Source organism: Excalfactoria chinensis, chromosome 6 (assembly GCF_039878825.1).
Source record: "Excalfactoria chinensis isolate bCotChi1 chromosome 6, bCotChi1.hap2, whole genome shotgun sequence".
Lineage (NCBI taxonomy): Eukaryota > Metazoa > Chordata > Aves > Galliformes > Phasianidae > Excalfactoria > Excalfactoria chinensis.
This window is the reverse complement of record NC_092830.1, coordinates 27055704-27073742: the sequence shown is the minus strand read 5'-3', so window position 1 is coordinate 27073742 and position 18039 is coordinate 27055704. Positions and strand designations below refer to the sequence as shown.

The window sequence follows — 18039 nt, the reverse complement described above, 5'->3', positions numbered from 1 at the left end:
AAACAATCACCTTCCAGTGGTGCTAACGATGCTACCTAAACCAAAAGGTAAGAGCAGATGCAGGAAAGCCTAGTGCTTCATCTCACATATTAGGTCATCAGTAAAACCTGCCCTTATGAGTGCTACGTTACACGTGTTAGAAATATCCACCCAAGCAAACAGCACAAGACGTTGCTATCATAAAGATAACTTCAAGCAGCAATATCCAACTGCAGCAATGATTTAGATAAACATGCCTGTAAGGTCACTGAGATCAGAGAAATATAAGTTCTCCCTGCGCTGCCCTCATTCTGTTTTCAGGCCAGACTAATTGATTTCTAATATTCAAAAATATCTTAAGTTATAATGTAGACAAGAAGTATTTGTAAGCAGCCAGCACTTGTCAGCTCATTTTTAAAGCATTAAAAGGAGTTAAGGCCCCTTAAAGGAGGCAGCCACATCAGCACACATTTATTAAACCGTGGTTCAAAAACTGAATATTTCTGGGCACTGTAGAAGACAGTAAGGCAAAAGCTAGCTCTCACAAAGTCATATAGTTCAACTATAATAAGATAGTTTTAAATACAGAAACAAAAGTTTAACCTAAATGAGCCTACATCATTAGTTTATTTCATTCAAAGGAAACAGAGTTATCAAAACTTCTCTTTCACTGTCCAGAGCTGAGTTTGTATTGGCTGCATTTGGAGGTACAGTATATAGGAATACTTAACATAACTGTAATTTTCATAGGGTAATTCATTTGCTCATGCTGTGCATCCTGACTATAGCTGCCAGCTTCCAAACATTTCAGCTGCAGCCTAAAGAGGAAGCAGAGGCAGCTCTTAACCAAGCGCTGGTTAACGGCTGAGAGCCGAGGATCTGCCTCAGTAACTTCAGATGAAATACAGATAACTGACTACCCAGATCCCTATAAGAACCCAGCACAAACGATGCTCCCACATTCAACATTCAGGATAATAAATGTGAGATTAAACAGGCACAATATTCAAGCTCAAAACCATTAGCGTGAGTGCAACTCAAAGTCAGGCAAGCAGGAAGAGCCCTCCCATAAAAACCTAAGAATATCCATCAAAGTGTGTATCTACACTGTGTATCTTCCTTATAAACACATAGATACTTTGTATCTTATACTGTGTACTCCCATGTATATTCTGCCACTGTGTAATCCCACAGAAGACCTTCAGCGTATTGGTACAGATGGCACCCATAATAATCATAACAACAGCCAGAAGACCACAGATTTCTTGGAGGAGTATCTTCAGAGAAGGGCTCAGAGCTCACACCAACTAAACACAACCGATGTCTCTCTGCAATGCAAGTGCTCTTTCACTGGGGTGTACAGCGCCCATAGCACTAACAAACCCGCTAGCAGATTTCACTGAAATGCAGTCCAAGCATTTTATCTTACTTGGATTGTTAACTCGGGAAGATGTCTCCATTTTAATTAGTGACGTGTGACTGTATGATAAAGATTCTCAGCCAGGAGCTTCAGCAAGAAAGCTGCCGAGCACATTGGGCATTGTAAAGGGCTGTTATTGAACCACCAGAACATTAACTTCTGTCCAGTGAGAGAGCAGCTTAACACCAATGAGACTCCACGTGGCTACTTGGAATGACTACACTTCAACAGTTACTTACACTGATGCAATCTTTACTACATGCACTGAACTGGTGTTTGATACATACAGGCCAATATAAAGCACAGTAACGTAATATGGTATAATAACATAACTCATCTCTACAGCAAGCTGATTACCATTCATTTGAACAGCAGAAGCCTAAACCTGCCCTTCCCTCCCCAAACTTGATCAAATAAGATGTCCTAGTTGTTTGAGAGAGTTGTTTGATGGATACGTAACTCCCAAAACAAACTGAAATCTCTGCTGCTCCAGTGGCTTTCAGAACCCCAGAAGTCCATTCAAGAATTCTAAATAATTCACAACCTCACTTAAAAAGAGAAGTCCAGAATCAGTGACCTCAACACTGAAGAGCTGTAATAGCACAGAAAACGAAGGATGAAAAATACCCCATCATCCATTAACTGTGACCAAAACAGACTGAAAACCTCTGAAGAGGCTGAGAAGGGCCAGATGCTGTGTGCTGTACTGCAGGGAGCCTTTAACACTGGCAGTCTGCAGTGAGGTGGCTCTGATCACAAGAGGGGCATGCGATGAGAGTTGAAAAGCTTTGGAGTAAGTAACAGTACTTCTAAACACCACTGAGAAGTTGGTGAACACAAATGCATGGAGTTGCAAGAGCTAAACAAGCCTCAGAAAATGAAAACGACTTCAGGAGAAATAAGCTCTTCTTGTAAATTAGCTATTAATAAAGTCAGCACGATCCTCCCTGCTTGATTGGGAAGAAGGAAACAAACCACAAGTCTTCAATGCCCTTTAAGGCTTGTACATACAACCCCAGTCTCACAAGGCACAGCGTGTCTAATGTCAACAATACAATCAGGCAGGCTCCAGGAGAGTGTCGGGGCAACTTAAAAGTTGGTTTTGAGTTTTTATTTAAATATTTGATACTTCCATCCCAAAGGCAGCTTCACAGCTAAACCAAATGCTTTTCTAGGGGAAAAAAAACATACCATGCAACCTATCTCTTACTAAGAACCTAAAGCATACAAAGAAAGCCTCGTCTATCTGACAGTATATTTTATTGTGTATGCCTAAATGCTGAGTGCAAAGATTATCACACAGTGACTCCTACGATCTTGACTGCAAAGATGTTTTCACCTCTGCAAATCCCATCTACAGAACTGCAACAAAGAACACAGCACATCTTTCGGTACCAACGGACAGACTGGTTTCCATTCATTTTCCTGTTCAGGAGTAGCAAGAACAAAAAATCTCTGCTGAACAGCTATACCTGATTGCTCTTCTAAAAGGAGAGTGTGCTGAAGCCTCTTCTGACATCCAGGACCCAGTCACTGTTTGTTTGGCTGGTGACTACAGAGCAGCCTCCTGGACCACACCTGCCCTCGTGGGACTGCAGCTAAAAGTGCTCCCACTGTATTTTGGCAGGAGTCATTCATACCCAATTAACCACTTACAGGAATGGGAAATAGAGATGATTAAGCTACTGAGGTATATTCATGAAGCACGTTTTAGTGAATGTTTCCATTCTTCACAATACACAAAGGGATTTACTTTCGTCAGATGCAACTGGCATCAGTATTGTCTTTTTGCTTTATTTAAGCACAAACTCTTCCCAAGTTCACAGCTCTGTTCTGGGTACCAGTTCGGATTCCAAGATCTGAAAAGGCATCAAACAGGTTCTGAGAGCAGCTTCCCAACAGAGGTGTATATCCAAGAAAGAACAACGTAACACACCCCTGCTTTCGAAACAGTCCCTCACCAAGCATGCTCAGATGCAGGAAAACAAGTACAGTTAGTGCCTGCCTGCAATCCTTTGTCCTCACACCGGATGGAAGCAAAACAAATGCAGGACTCCTTTTCTGAAGGGGAACGTTTTGTAGGAGTACTCATAGCTGTCAGCATTCACACGTGCTGCATTCACCAAGTTTAGCATCGTAACCCCATGAGTAATTCTTACTATCACAAAAGGGGTTTAATTTCAAAAAAATCCCAGACGAGCACTTAACACCACGTCATTTCACAGTCAGGTGCAAGACCCCACATTGAAAACCCTGAAGGCAAAAGCTCCCTCTTGCTCAGGCGCCTTCACCCACAGCCGGGTACCCAGACTGACAGGCCTCCAAACACCCAGAGAGAAAAGGGGTGGGGAAGGGAGAGGAAATGCAGGTGGGGGAGAACACACTCAGTGCTGCTTCTCTAAGGCTCTATAGTTGTCTCTATAGGACAGAGTGTAATAGGGACAGAATGGGAATCAAAACTCCATGTCAAGTTTCGAGAAAAACTCGAGGGCTCCGTAAATGCTCTTAGAGACAATGTCATGCTCTTAAAGTCACCGAGCTTTGTGTTAGAGCAGCTTCAGCCTTATTTCCCACTCATTTTAGTAAAGAAATCTTTGATCTTCCACACTGACACCCAGACTATGCCTTACGCAGGCATCAAAATAAACTAGATGCTCTTAATATGCAGTACAGACTGAAACTCCTCAGGGGGCAAAAACCTCCCAGCATTCCAAATACTCAGTGCCAACACACTCATGTGCCCAAATTTACAAACAGGTGATGCCACGATACAATAATACTTCAAATAAACACACAAAAACTAGCACAAGTTTTCCGAGTGCAAGCTCTGCACCCAGATTTCACGAGCTCTCAAGTGCAGCACTCTAAAAATAAACGTTTCTTGACCAAATTAGCCTTCAGAAGCACTGCAAGTGCTGTACGCTCATGCCAGTTTTTCCACCCTCAAGAACCTGCTCTGGGGTCTCAATCCCTGTCAGCTCCCTGGACCTCTCATGCTCGCCCTCTATGACACTTATTCCACGCTACCTCTAAACCCAACGTGGAGCAGCAATCTCCATTCAGAGAGAATAATTAGCTGCAGGCTTGTGTGAAAGCTTTGGTCTCGCCAATCACTTGCAGCATTGAATCTGTTTTCATTATACGCTACCTAGTTTGAGAATTTCCCCATGACAAACCTTGGAAATACATGATGAAACATGTATTTCATGATGAAACAAAGGAAAAAAGCAGTAAGGAAACACAGAAATTCTGCCACATAAGGACACCGGGGTAACACGACCTTTTAACTCTGTTCCATAAGGAACAAGATAGGAGAAGGCCCATTAAGAGCAACATGAGCTTGGCCCTATAAGCAACGCACGAGGGCACAAACCGCTTTTACTTCCACAGCCTTCTTCCCGTACAGAAACGTACGAAACAACCAAATAAACACCACAAAAAGCCACCACCAACTTCACACTCGGAAACCCTTCAGCCGAACAGAAGCCATCCGGCACGCGTAACCAAAACAGCAAACCACGGCAGAAACACCGAGGGCGGGGTGCAGCGGGACGGGGCGATGACCTCACGGGGCCTTTTCTATCTTTAGTCGCCGGGTGTTGCGGAACGTCCGTCCCGTCCCGCCCCGCCACCGGGCCGGGCGCGACGCGCACCTGCGGGAGCTCAGCGCATCCCCGCTGCCGGCCGCTCATCTCCCAACTCGCCCTTACCTTGAACACTTTGCCGAAAGCCCCGTCGCCCAGCTCTCCTATGATCTCCCAGAACTCCTCCGGGTTCAGGTCCCTCTTGACGTGCTCGTACTGCTTCTTCTTCTTCTCGCCGCCCAGCTTGAAGATCTTCCGAAAGTTAAAGAAAGACATCTTCCCTCCGGCCGCGGGGCCGGCCTGCAGGCGGCGGTGGGAGGCGGCCGGCGGGGTCTCTCAGCGCGCCTCTCCCGGCCGGGCCGCTCGCAGCCGGGGCCGCCTGGAGCCGCGGGCGCCGCCTTCACAGTCGCTCCGTGGGATCAGCCGAGCCGAGCCGCGGCGCTGGGGGAGGGCCGCGCTCAGCGCCTACTGAGCGGCAACGGCCGGGCTCCCGGCACCCATCGCGACGGCAACAAGTGCCGGGCTGGGCGCTCGGCACGAAGCGTGAGAAGAGGGGGCCGAGCGATCGCCGCCGCCCCGCGGGGTGAAGAGAACGAGAAGTGCTGCCCCGCTGCCGGTCCGGCGCTCGGTGGAACCGAGAGGCCCGCAGCGCCCGGGAGTGACGGCGCGGAAGCAGACAGCGACCCGCTCGCCTCGGCGTCCCTCCCGCCCCGGCTGCCCCTCCCCGCCCTCTCTCGGAGCGGAGCCGGGCGGCGCCGTTTCCTGCGGGGCGGGGCGGTGCCGGTCCCAGCGCCTCCCCCTCCTCCCGCAGCCGGCGCGTGCGCACCCCATGCTCCCGCCCGCGTCCCGCGCTCCCGGAACCGCCTCGCCCCGCCCGCCCCGCCGCGACTCCTCCGGCGCATGCGTAAACGCCGCCCAGCCGTATTAGCACCCCCTGAACGGCGGGGCGAGGAGGCGGGTTTGTCCCCATCCATGTGACGAGGCGGCGGCGGGGAGCGCCAATAGCAGCGCAACGAGGCGTCCGGCGGGTAAGTTGGTGTCTGGCCCCAAGATGGAGGAAGGGTCCGCCCTCTCCTTTCCTCGCATTCCTCACGGTCCAGGAGTTAGTGCTTGAGGAGGCTCCTCTTCTTCCTTGTTTGTATCTCGGTTATCAGCCTCGCACTCGCAGCTGTGGAGTGGGCCGGGGCTTCGTGCTTTCTGAGGGGCCGGTGGGACGGGAGCAGGCCTTTCCTCTCTGAGTAGGGCCGTTCCCTCTCCCAACACCCCGTTATCTTTTCCTGACTGTCTCCCCTATGGAAGGCCTCCTGGCCGCGTGGGTTGCGTTCCTTGCACGAGGAACTTCCCCGTCGATACGGCCGTGGCAAGATGCAGCAGGTGGGTTTTGCAGTCAAGGCAATGATTTGAGATTTAAGAGACTTAGTGATGAGACATACAGCGCGTGAGAATCATGTAGCACCTTAACCTCCTCTGAACCCCAGTGCCTCTGGTTACTGTTAATTTAAACAGTGCATTAAAAGCTTCTAAAGATCAGGCCTCCGGTGCTTCTCATTCCTCAGACCATTTTATTAACATGAGAATAGTTTGCTATCTGAGGAAGGTAGTCTATGTTTAATAACAATGGAGCACTGAGATACAGTTATGGGGACTGTGGAAGTGTAGGCAGTCTTAAGCAAGGCCTAGAAAGGGCTGGGCCAAGGACAGATTCCAGGCAAGGAATTGTGCAGGTAATTGTGCTAACACAGAAAGAAAGGTTGTTCAGAAGGAAATAAGAACATAACAGTGGCCCAGTACTGAACTTTCAGTCGTGTCTTTAGCTCTGGTTTTGGTGTCTGAATGATGCTGGAGTAGAAGCGTTATAAGAATACACTGGCATTATGAATAAATGGTGGTGCTGATAGTACCTATGATGCACAGGAAGGCACTGTGCTATGCACTGTCCCCTCCACAGAACAAGATGGCCATGAAGTGACAGCTTTGTGACAAATGCCCTTGCTAACCTGATAGCAGCCCTGGTTTGGTGTAGCTATCAGCGTTATTGGTACTGGGCTTTGTGGTTTCTTGGTGTCAGCAGCTGAGATGTGTGGTGTGAAGCCATGGGAGGCCAGGTTGGATGGGGCCCTGGGCAACTTGATTTAGCAGCTGGCAACCCTGCTTGCGGCAGGGGTTGGGACTTGAAGATCCTTGAGGTCCCTTTCAATCCAAGTCATTCTATGGTGTTCAAGACCAGTCTGTCCACATGCGTAAAGCTAATGCCAAGAATCAACTGCAATGCAGATGAGCTGTTTTCTTTTCACCTTGATGATTTGGCTGGCTTGCTGCCCGTATGAACTTCATTTAGAAGTTTCATGCAAATAGTTTGACTACAATAAGGAAGGAGGAAGTAACTGATAAGGTTTTTTTCAGTGTTGCCAGAGCCAATTTAGCTCGTGGAATCCCTGTTTTTAAAGTGCAGTTTCCTTTTCCTCTCTCTGATAACTGTTTTCTTGGTACTCATTCAGGTGGGATGAGAGCTTTGATTTGGGTGTTAAAAATAAGAAGTTTAGTAACATACACGTGTTTTTTATTTTAAATTACTCTTGGATAAAAAGTGCCTTGGGGTGAATCTAGTGCATCTGGTTACTTGAAGTAATTGACAAGGACAGGGGAAAAAGGGAATCTAGCGGCTATAGTATGAAATCCTGGTATGGAGGCAGGATCAGCCTTTCTTTAGCTTTAGGGGCAGTGTCTCCAGGCAGCAGGAGGTTCACATCTGTGTGATGTCAGAGTTTGCAATAGGAACAGGACATGGATGCCAAACTAAGAAAAGCTCTTGAGCCGTATTTGAACAAACATCAAGTTTGCTCTCTTAAGAACCTGGCAGTGAGGTGGCTGGGATGTTGGGACAGAACGAGGGCAGAAGGATCGTCCTAACAACAAGTAAATGTTAGATGTGATGTTCTAGACTTTCCTAAGGGTGGGCTCCATACCACACATTTTTTAACTGGTATAACATTGAAAACATAAGGTGAAAGGCTCACACAACAAATGAACAATTAATCTTATATAATACATTATATAATATAATAAAGTTTTGCTTTTAACTTTTTTTTCCTGAGTAATTTGAGATTTAAACATTATAAACTGCAAATGGGAATGAGCCGCAGTTCTATTTTCCCCTTCTCCTTGTGTTCTACAGCTACAGCTTGCCACTCAATCCTACAATAAGCTCTCCCAGGTGAAGGTTAAATGCTGGTAGCAAATCATTCCCAATTTGCATTGCCTTCCTGCTATGGAGGAGGCTGAATGAAACCTGCTTGCTTTTTTTTTCCTGTTTTGTTTTCCCTCCTCTTTTCTCCTGGTAGCAGTAGTTTTTAATAGCCATAACTGTTTCCAGATGGCAGGGATAAAAAGGTAAAAGTGAGTTATAAGTGCATTAGAATTTCTCCTTCAGGAATTTAATACAATATGTTTTGAAAATTCAACGCTTCCTTAAAATGTCGGAGTAGGCTGATGTTGAATAACTGTGTTAGCTGTGCATCAAACCGAGGGGCTTAAAAATAGCTGTAACTCTTTGCTGCAATCCTTCTTAAGATTTAGAAATCTCCTACCTACTTTCTGCTGCTAAATGTCACTCACCATCCTTCCCTCTTAACAGCAAGTGTAAGCAATGAAGTTGTTTGTAACCCTCCCCCTCCCCCCCCCACTTAAGTTCTACCTCTATCTTGTATGAACTACTTTTGTTCCTTTTCCTTGGAAATACTTGTTTCAGAAATCTAATTAGAGATGTGTTCTTCACAGCATAAGTTGCCCTTTAACTGCACTCCTACATCCTGCTCTCAGTTCTTTCAAAATATTTAATGGTGTATTTTGATACTGTCTTGAGTTCACGTCCACCCACACTTTCACTGATCTCCGATCTTCGTTCTGATGTTTGAGTTCACTGAACTGCTCAGAGGTCACAGGTGATTTGTTTGCGGCTTAATCCCAGACGTGCTTCTTGTTTTGTATGTTCTGCTCTGTCTGCCACCCTTGGCACTCACTGCTGTTTATTCTGTTTTATTTTCTTGATGTATGTGCCCTTTTTGTTGCTACTTCCCAATTGCATGGAGGTGTTTTCCTGTAGACTGTGTCTTCTACTCTCTTCTGTTCCTGGTTATAGTGATGTCTCTTATGTAAGATACTCATTTCAATTGTAAGCTCTTTGGTGTTAAGTTCTAGATCTTCCTATTTAATGCTTGACATTCCTTTCTAACCCCCTTATTTTGTATTGATTTTTTGCCAAGATCTCATCTGTCCAGCGTCTGTCTCTGAAGTCATTCCCAAAGTCTGCTTTGCTTCCTGCTGAATCTGCTGCCTGTCCCTTGGAGTTGGGGATTTCATGGAATGAAGTTCTGACGCTTCATCTGGTACTGCTGTTTTATTAACTGTATGATGACATTTAGCTTATGGAAATGTTCTGGTGACTTGTCCATACCTGATTTTTCTCTCATTTCATTGATCATTTACCTTTCCTACTGTACCTGATTCCCATGTCCTAATTTAATTTGTGATGGCCAAGTACAGAGGAACCATTATTAGTAGTATAATTAGTTAATAACATGTTATGTAGGTAAGGAGGGAAGTGCAAAAGAGTGATTAAAACTGTCTTTTATTCCTTTATCACATAAGAAAGTGGCCAAAAAGCTGATAGATTTTTCTCCAAGAAGCATAAAGCCACTTTGCCTGTTTGTTGGATTCATTGAGAGGGGAGACTTTGTATAATGCTCTTAAGCCCTTCTATTTAACGTACTGTTGGTAGATCTGTAGCTTAGGGATGTGTGTTTCTGTTCTGCATGTGAAAACAAGTCCTCTTGATAAAGGAACAGAAAAGCCTGAGATTCAGTCCTGTGTTCAGCACTTCTGATGTGAGTAATAGCAGTCATTTGGCCATGTGTAGTACAAATAGGAACAATAGATATCTGAAGTATCGATTTAAAGATATATATATATATGCCGTTAAGCTACTACTGCCGCTACACTCTTAGCTATATTGGTGTCTTTCTAAGCATTTTAATCACTTGAGATGAATTTTTTTAAAGGAGAAACTATTTGACAGTTGTACATGAGAACAAGGCAAAGTATTTAAAACTTGCAGAGCCTGGTTGGTCTGATGGCCATTAGAAGCTTTGGTTAAGTCACATGAAAGCATGCATTACAAATGCTTCACCGTGTTTGCCTTTCCTCCAGATGGTAATGAGCCCCTTGCCTCTTGCATGGCAGTCACGAGCTGATTTGTTCTTTTTGCTTGTGGCTTTCAAATTTGCATTGGTTCACATAGCAGCTAGGATTAGAAATTTATTAAGGGATAAAGATAGCTTTGCATCTCAGTCACTACTGGCACGAAAATGTCTGAACAAGAAATCCACACGTATTGCTGCTTTTCTTTCTGCAAATCCCGAGTTTTGTCCTCTGTTTCCCAGGAGTCGCTTTCCAGAGCAGACATTGTGTTCTTTCGTGATCCTGATCACCTCTGGAATCTTAGGATGGAACGACTTGTTCTGTAATAGGAGTTATTGTATTTTTTTTTAATTGATATTATGGCCAGCCTGCAAATCCAGCCATGGTTACATGGTAAGCACAGGCAGGATGTTTCTTTTGCCTTCTTCTTATATTATTAAAAATACACCTCACTGAAAGGAGGGTTTTGCAAAATCTGACACAAATAAAGGACTGAAAGGCACTGACTGTTTAGCAGTATCCTGGGGAGACATTGCCATGTGGTAATATTGGAAACTTGCAAGTACTTGTCTGTTACCAACGAGATGGCAGATCATTGTGCCAGTGGGCAGAGTCAGCACCAAGGTCACACGCATCAACTTAAAGAAGTGCATTTATCTTTACCAAAGTTTAAAGCAATGAACTAGTAAGTGAAACAGTACAGCAAGAATAATACAGAACAAAGCAGTGCAGCTAACCATTACTACGTGAGGACCATGATGGTGATTAAGGAAGACGCATCACCAACTGCCCTCATACTTTGCCATCGTCCAGATCTGCAGTCACTGGGGTGCCCTGTTTGCAGCGTGGATCTGGAGAGCCTTCCTCAGCCATTGGGAGGTCCTGTGCAGGTCTTCAACTTCACTGCAAGAGGGTCCAGCGTTCATATTGTTGAGTAAACCAGTTCAAGTGATAATTAGGTGGGAACATCTGCTTTCATTCTCTCTTTGGGTTCCACCTTAAGCCTGGCCGATGCTCGAGGGAGAACCAAGGGAGTTTTTTGTACAAATAGGCCTTGACACTGTGCTTCTAAATAGAGAAAGGTTAATACACTCTCATAACACTTTATCTAAGCTACTTCTTTTGCTAATGAGATGTTTTGTCCAAGATACATACTTTGCTAATGATCGGATGCTGATGGTGGATAACGCTGAGTTGTGAGACTCACTGAGGGTTCAGCTTGGTGTGAAGCCTGCTGTTCCGGCTTTAGCGCTGCAGTGATATCAGCTGCTCAAAGCTTGACTTGGAAGTGATTTTTACTGAGGAAACAGTATAGCTTTTCACTGAAAAAATGTCATTTTTTATGTTGCATTCATGTTTAAAGCAGTTTCTGCTTGTATAAGGTTCTGGTCCTTATCAGGATTTCTACTAACTCTTGTGTAATTCTGATTTTTTTGAAGCAAAAAAACCCCCACTAAATTGAAGAATAGAATTTGGCTTTTTGTATCAATTCTGCTCCATGCTACGGCTGGGTATGCTGTGTGTAACGTGTGGATTGTTAAGGCAAACAGCAGCTATTGTATGTTTCACAATAGCGTACATGAACTTTGGACACTGGGACCTGATTAGGAGAAAATGGAGTGTTGTGATGTGATGCATTTTTTTATCTCAAGTGTCCCCAGAACCATTTATTTATTTTAATATGGCAGAATGGATCTTTAATCTCCCATCTGCAGAACTGTGTTTTATGATACACCATGCTGTACCTTGGATTAAACCATGCAATCCCATTACATGAGTTTGAACTGAATTTCTTGTAGCAGAGACCCGTAAAATTAACAACAGAAAAAAGAATTTCTATGGCTTCTGGCTCAGCTGCAATATGATGTTTTGGATGCTGTGTGCAGGAGTGACTGGCTTTCAGAAGCATGAGTGGTATCTATTGAAATGCAATTAAGGAAATGCTTTAATCTGTTTATAAGAGGATGTTTTGGTTGTGTTTTTTCCACATGCCAAGAGGTCAGAAATAGTAATAACTGGATCGTCAAGTAGCCGTGACAGTGATTCACGTAGGGAACGTGAGCAGTTTCAGATGCAGGAGTCAATGAGGCATTTTCTTTCAAGCTGTGTTGGTGGTTAGTTGTCTTTCAGCTGGGTTCAGAGAGAGATCTTATTAAAGGTGGGCAAAAATAGTTCCTAGCAAAGTTGTTCAGCCTTCTTTGAATATAGAGAGGAAAGCTGTTAAGGATATGTTCCTATTGCAGAACAGGTGTTGCTGTGCAGTTCTGGGTTTGTTCTGCACAGGGCTGATGTTCTGTATCAATTCAGTGATGGCGTGCAGAAAGCTCTCAGAGGGAGCATTTGTACAACGTTATTTCAGACCATCATTTGAGTTATTGAAACTTATAACCCAAAATTTGATAGAGGACAAAGTCTCTGGATTTTTAATAGCTCCTGATGGGATTCAGCAGCTGAAGCTAAAGGATGGCGAGCTGGGTTTTCTTAGTGGGGAAGGAACCACTCTTCATATCATACAGAGTTCACTGAACAGAGTGTAAGAGTTTATGCAGGGTAATTTGTTGTTAAGTTATCAATAATTATGCACCGTTGGCATTTCTGACTGCATCTCTGTCTAGTTTGAGCATCCAGAGAACAAGAGGAAATCTATTTTATTTCTTTACCTTGATTTTGTAGGTCAGAGCAGCCTGGTCCTGAATAGGAAAACCTGTCCTTGATTTCAAGTATGGAAGTTCTGAAAGAAATTCAGAGGCTACAGGGCTGGGAATTGCAGCATTTTAAGGTAGAAAACCACTCTTATGATACTTTTCCTAGATGGTAGCTGAGAGGGCAAGAGCATTAAAAAAGCATTAATGAAAACTTGGTTCTTACATGGGTTAATAGTTTGAACTTCCCACAGTAAGAGAGAACGCAGGAAGCATTATGAGTCGTTACTGGGTGGAGAAAAATAGCATACAAGACAACAGATACAAACAAAAATACTTTAGCCAGTTTAGAAATAAAAGTCAACATCCAACTAGTTTTATTATTGCTTGTAAGCAGAATAACAGACATCAGTCTTCCAAAAGAGCTCCAAATAAGTAATCTCACTGTGTAGTTTTGCTCACAGGTTGTACAGTGGTCCTGTTTGTATTTGAGTCTTCAGCATTCTTTTGGCTTAATTTCTTTTGTGAGTACCAATAGCTGTGTTATTTGGAGATCGTGGTTCAAGCACAGCTTCATGTTATTCTGATATGGTTAAATGTTCATTTATGCAGTACAGAAGAATTTAAATTGCTTTCAGAACTTTAAATAGATCTGCCATAACCGAGTGCTTTTTAGGTACTGGAAATGTTTGGAAACCATTTGAACACGTTGTGCAACTCAACCAAACCCCAAGTTAATAATGTTGAAGTCTTTGGTTGTAATAGAATTCTCTGTGTGAAGAATATTCACATCAGTTCTGATCCTAATGCAGTGGCTGTTTGAATTTACACCAGATACAGAAACTGATATGAGCTGTCTGTCAAAAAAAAGCCTACATTCACTTGCTGTGAGACTTTTGGGAATTCTTTTCTATCAAAGCTTCTATACTGCTTTATTTTCAGCCATCAAACAGTGTTCATACTAAAAAAAAAGTGGGGTATTTTTGTTTTTGCTTGTTTTTTACTTGACACCGACAGCTGAGAACCGTCTTTCCCAGTGAAAGAATGTCTTTTCAGCGGCTCAGCTCGTTCTAGCAGCACCATGGGAGATTAAGAGCTTTCAGAGAGAATTAATCGCCTTCATAGACTTCCTCTTGCCCTCACTCCAGACAGGTTAGAGAATTAGGTGAAGAGGGTGCTTCAGCATGATTATCTCGTAGCTTTAAAATACAAATAGCAAGTGAGGCTTACGACTATCAGTAGCAATCACTACTGCTGTATTTGTGGCAAGATTACGCTGTCTGTGAGCAGCAGAAGGTAGTTTCTTAGCAAGGACTGGAAGTGCTCAGCCTGCTTTCTTTGAGTGATTTAGTTTGGTGGCAGTGCATTGGTTTTTTTTAATGGTATTGAAAATAGTCTTTAATTGTGTATTTTCTTTAGAAGTCTGTGGAGGAGCTTCAGTTTTGGAATCTTTATTTGATATTATCTGTAATGGAAGCTTTTACTTTCAAGCTTACTTGAATCTGGCTGTATAATGCAGTGTTGGTTTTCTTTGCTTGTTTTTAATTTAAAGTGTTGTATGTGGCTTTGGATAATGAAAACCATTTTTAACTGCATTGTGTTGGAAGTGCCTCTGCTGTTCATGAAGAATTGAATAATACTCTTTTGTTCCGTAGGGTGTTGAGTCAAGCACAGATGAGTTCAATTCAGATGACTGAGGTGGTTACAAAACCCAGCTGTCCTGCTGTCCACAATTTGCTTTCCCTGCAGCAGTGATGGCTGACCCATGAAGCAATCCACTCACAGCCAGTTTGTAGCCTGCTCTAGTCAAGTAACAGCTCATCTCTGACTAAGGAAATTTCCTTCAAGAGCTTTGGTTCTTAATCACATCTGGGAAAGACTCCGTAAGATGAATTAAAATAGACATTTCTCTTGTGGTTCCTGTTTCACTGGGATTGGAAGAAGACCAATTCTGTTATTTGTTTTGAGAAAGGTACATGGTGAGCACAGGATTAGGAGCCAAGACATTCATCGGCCTGTACTGGTTCTTTTGAACTAATAGTTTAGGTGGTTTAATTGGGAGCTATTCTGACAAGCCTAGGCCATCCTCCCAGCTGCAGCTGGGCCACTTGGGAGGGAATCGTTTGAGGTGGTGGCAACTGATGGAAGACTGTTGGCTTTACATGGTTTCTCTCCCCCTTTTAGGATAACACCTTGCTAAGTGCATAAGAAGTCTGAGGATTACAGTCTTGTTTGAGTTCTCACTGCAGTCAGGAAAGCTAACATTGATAGAAGGAAGTCAAGGAAATGCCTTTATTTGGATAGAGTGCTGCCTAAAGTAGTATCACATTCAGACCATTTTTGTTTATTTGTAACTGCCATATCAACTTTGTTTTTGCCTTTGGAGCAGAGCTCTTTCCCAGAGGAGTATTTCAGATAGTAAAATTTAATTCCAACTTCTTTTGTTTTACTGTGTTTTTATTGCCCTTCTTCAGAGATGTTTTACAGTGGCAAAAGGGATATTTCACTCTACTAAGCTTATAGACTTGATGCTTCTCTTGCCTTTTGTACTGCTAGCAGCACTGAATTCCTCGTACCACTACAATTGTAAAGCCATTCCATGACATTTAAAATGAAACATAGAATGACGTGTTTTTCTATGACGCTGCATTGTTTGTATCAATAAACACTGTCATGATGCTTTAGCAGAAGTAATTTTAATCCTTAAGCATTTGTACATCTACTGTCTGTTTGGAATTGTTTATTGTGAGCTGCACATAGCCACAATGCCTGCCATTCACCCCTTGGATCTCCATTGTACAAAGTCACTGTTATCTTCCTTGGTGATAGCGTATCACCAACAGTACCAGTGAGGAGCTGCAAGCTCTTCTAACATAATGGCAAGTCTCACTTTTGCCAGGATGAGTTACTAGTTAATTAACCCCTGGGATGGAGAGGCTTCCTGTGCCAATTCAGGAACAACTTACAGGAAGATACCATTCTATGGCAAAATAGAAAGTGGTTCAAAGCGTTTTTGTCAGCTTTTTAAGCACTGTATTTACTAATACTATAAATCTGCATGTAACATGTTTATAACCAAACACAAAAATAGATACGTTGGATAGAGTTGGTTGACGTGTTTGTTGCAGGAGAAAAGAACTGCTAACACCATGGGCTGGGTTTAAGTGCTCAATACAGAATTCTAAGGCTTCCACCCTAGTAGGGATTTGTAGGGAATGTGTTGGAGGCAGACAGCCCAGGAAATAACAAAGGCGGACCACTGGGGAGGGAAGGAAGTGAGTGGACTTGGCTTTGGGGTGTGGTAGTGATTGGGGGGGCTGCCAGAACCAAGAAAGGGCAAGGGAAGGCTGCTCTGTGGGATGCTCCTTGTGTGCTTTCCAGCCAGAGAGTGGCTGGAATGCAGTTTCTCTCTCCCAGCCTCTAATGGATGGACTGTCTTACCTTGGGACTTTGTAGGATTTATTCTGTGGCCTTAAAAACGGATGAAGAAACAAGAAGTTGTGCTTTCATAGCACTAGAGAAAAGCCTTTTTCTCGAAGAATCTGCAGGTCTGTAAGATAGAGCTTCAGATGTGTAAAGCAACTCGAAGCAGGCAGAGTGGTACATGAAGGGTGAGAGCTCCTTTGGAGAAGAGCTGTCATGAGGTGTGTGAGCTAGGGGGAAGCTGCAGAATTTTGGATTCAAGTCCCAGTAGTTTCTGAAATTGAAAGAAGGAGCTTTTGCTGCAGAAAGGAGTGCTGCTTTGTATAAAAGATCATGATACACAAGAACTGTGTATGTACCCATGGGATACATGTTGGAGAGAAGTGCCACTCAGAGTGAATTGTTGGACATCTATAGCACCAAAAAGGACAGAATTTTATTGTAATATTTCCTGTTTGGGAATGGGACACTGAATAGAAGTGCTTCTCCTTATTCCCATGTATTACACGTTAATGCTGATATGTGTTTATTGTTTGGTGTGTGATCTCTTTTATGAGCCATGAGCATTTACTGGACTAATCTTATGGGTTTTCTATTTCTATACTGTATACTGGATATAAGTCGTGGCAGGCACCAGTGTATGTGGGACTATAAGAGAAAAGAGGGACTGGGAAGACTAAATGTGTTATAGAACACATTAAAATAGAGGTTCGAGCTGTATGGTTGCTTGGAAAAGTTCATGGTCTAAATTTTCTATAGATTGCTTAGGAAGAAGCTGGAGAACTGCCATATGGAGCGATAACAGCCTTGCATTAATAAGATCATGCAGTCGATAGCTTAGTTTAGAAATTTCTTCTGATGAGTGACTGCAATACAGCAGGAGGAAAAGTGTGTTTCTTGAGGAGATTTGAGCCAGAAAAGGAGAGTGAGAAGTTTTTTTGTGAATAGACTTTGCATATGTAAAAGGAGTGGGTTGGGAAAACCTGCCTGCATGTGGGGAGGATACGTAAAGGCAGATGCCAATAAAAATCCTCAGTTTACTATTAAAAAGTGAAGTGCCAAGTGGAACTGAGGGGTTCAAATACATCCACCGTCTCACAAGTTGAATGACGAGTCCAGGGAAGGTCAAAATATCACTAATCTTTAATAAAACAAAAATTGGAGATAAGCATCACTGTCATCTGCACAGAACAGCTTCTCTTCACCCGTGTAGACAGTGACTACTTTTTTTTTCTTGTATTCACAGGTTTTGAATGCAGTCTGAGTCTAAGAAGTATGAAGAAGAGATACCTTCCCTGCTCTGGGGGTTAGATCCTGTATTTTCTGCTTTCGCAAGACTCTATATTAAAGATATAAAAGAAATGAGAGAATCTAAACAAGTGCCAGGTATGTTCTTTTATGCACTGATTATGAAACACAAAGTATTACATTTGATTTATGTTTTGCTTTTCATTGAGGGATTGCAGAATGCTTCATAGACACCAGTACAGTTATTTTTCAGTACCCTGAAACTACGTGACAGTAGTACCTTTAGTAGTCGTAAGAAAAACAGATTGTATACTTTGTTTGAAGAAATACAGGTGAAAAAATAAATGTTAGTTCTGTATACACACACACACACACACACACACACACAAGCTAGCTTACATTAAGGTGGTACTTCCACTATGTGGTAGTGCTTGTTGTATTCTGACAGTTCTAACAATGCTGGTCCTTTCTGCCTATATATGTTGTATCTTGCCACTCTGCTCATGATACTTGAGGAGGGTTTTATGCCTCTTCTTTTTATTATGAC

At 43.3% G+C, this 18039-nt stretch overlaps 2 protein-coding genes across 7 annotated transcripts in view; one reads left to right on the top strand and one right to left on the bottom strand.

The window, feature by feature from the left end:
- Positions 1-5388, bottom strand: part of SLK (STE20 like kinase) — a 42929-nt gene extending 37541 nt beyond the window's left edge. Inside the window, exon 1 of one of the 2 annotated variants that reach the window (XM_072340862.1) lies at positions 5110-5388. In XM_072340862.1, the coding sequence (XP_072196963.1) occupies positions 5110-5259 (150 nt within the window). In that variant the 5' untranslated portion in view covers positions 5260-5388. The remainder of the gene's footprint in view (positions 1-5109) is intronic. The other variant, XM_072340861.1, reaches the window with a different exon arrangement.
- A 486-nt stretch (positions 5389-5874) lies between these two features.
- The window catches only part of STN1 (STN1 subunit of CST complex), a 38558-nt gene continuing 26393 nt past the window's right edge, over positions 5875-18039 (top strand). For 3 of the 5 annotated variants that reach the window (XM_072340867.1, XM_072340863.1, XM_072340869.1), the window contains exons 1-4: positions 5887-6011; positions 9246-9368; positions 12853-12958; positions 17491-17630. In XM_072340867.1, coding sequence (XP_072196968.1) covers positions 17498-17630 — 133 coding nt within the window. In that variant the 5' untranslated portion in view covers positions 5887-6011; positions 9246-9368; positions 12853-12958; positions 17491-17497. Of the gene's footprint in view, positions 6012-9245; positions 9369-12852; positions 12959-17490; positions 17631-18039 lie in introns of all 5 variants that reach the window. The other 2 variants (XM_072340864.1, XM_072340865.1) reach the window with 2 other exon arrangements.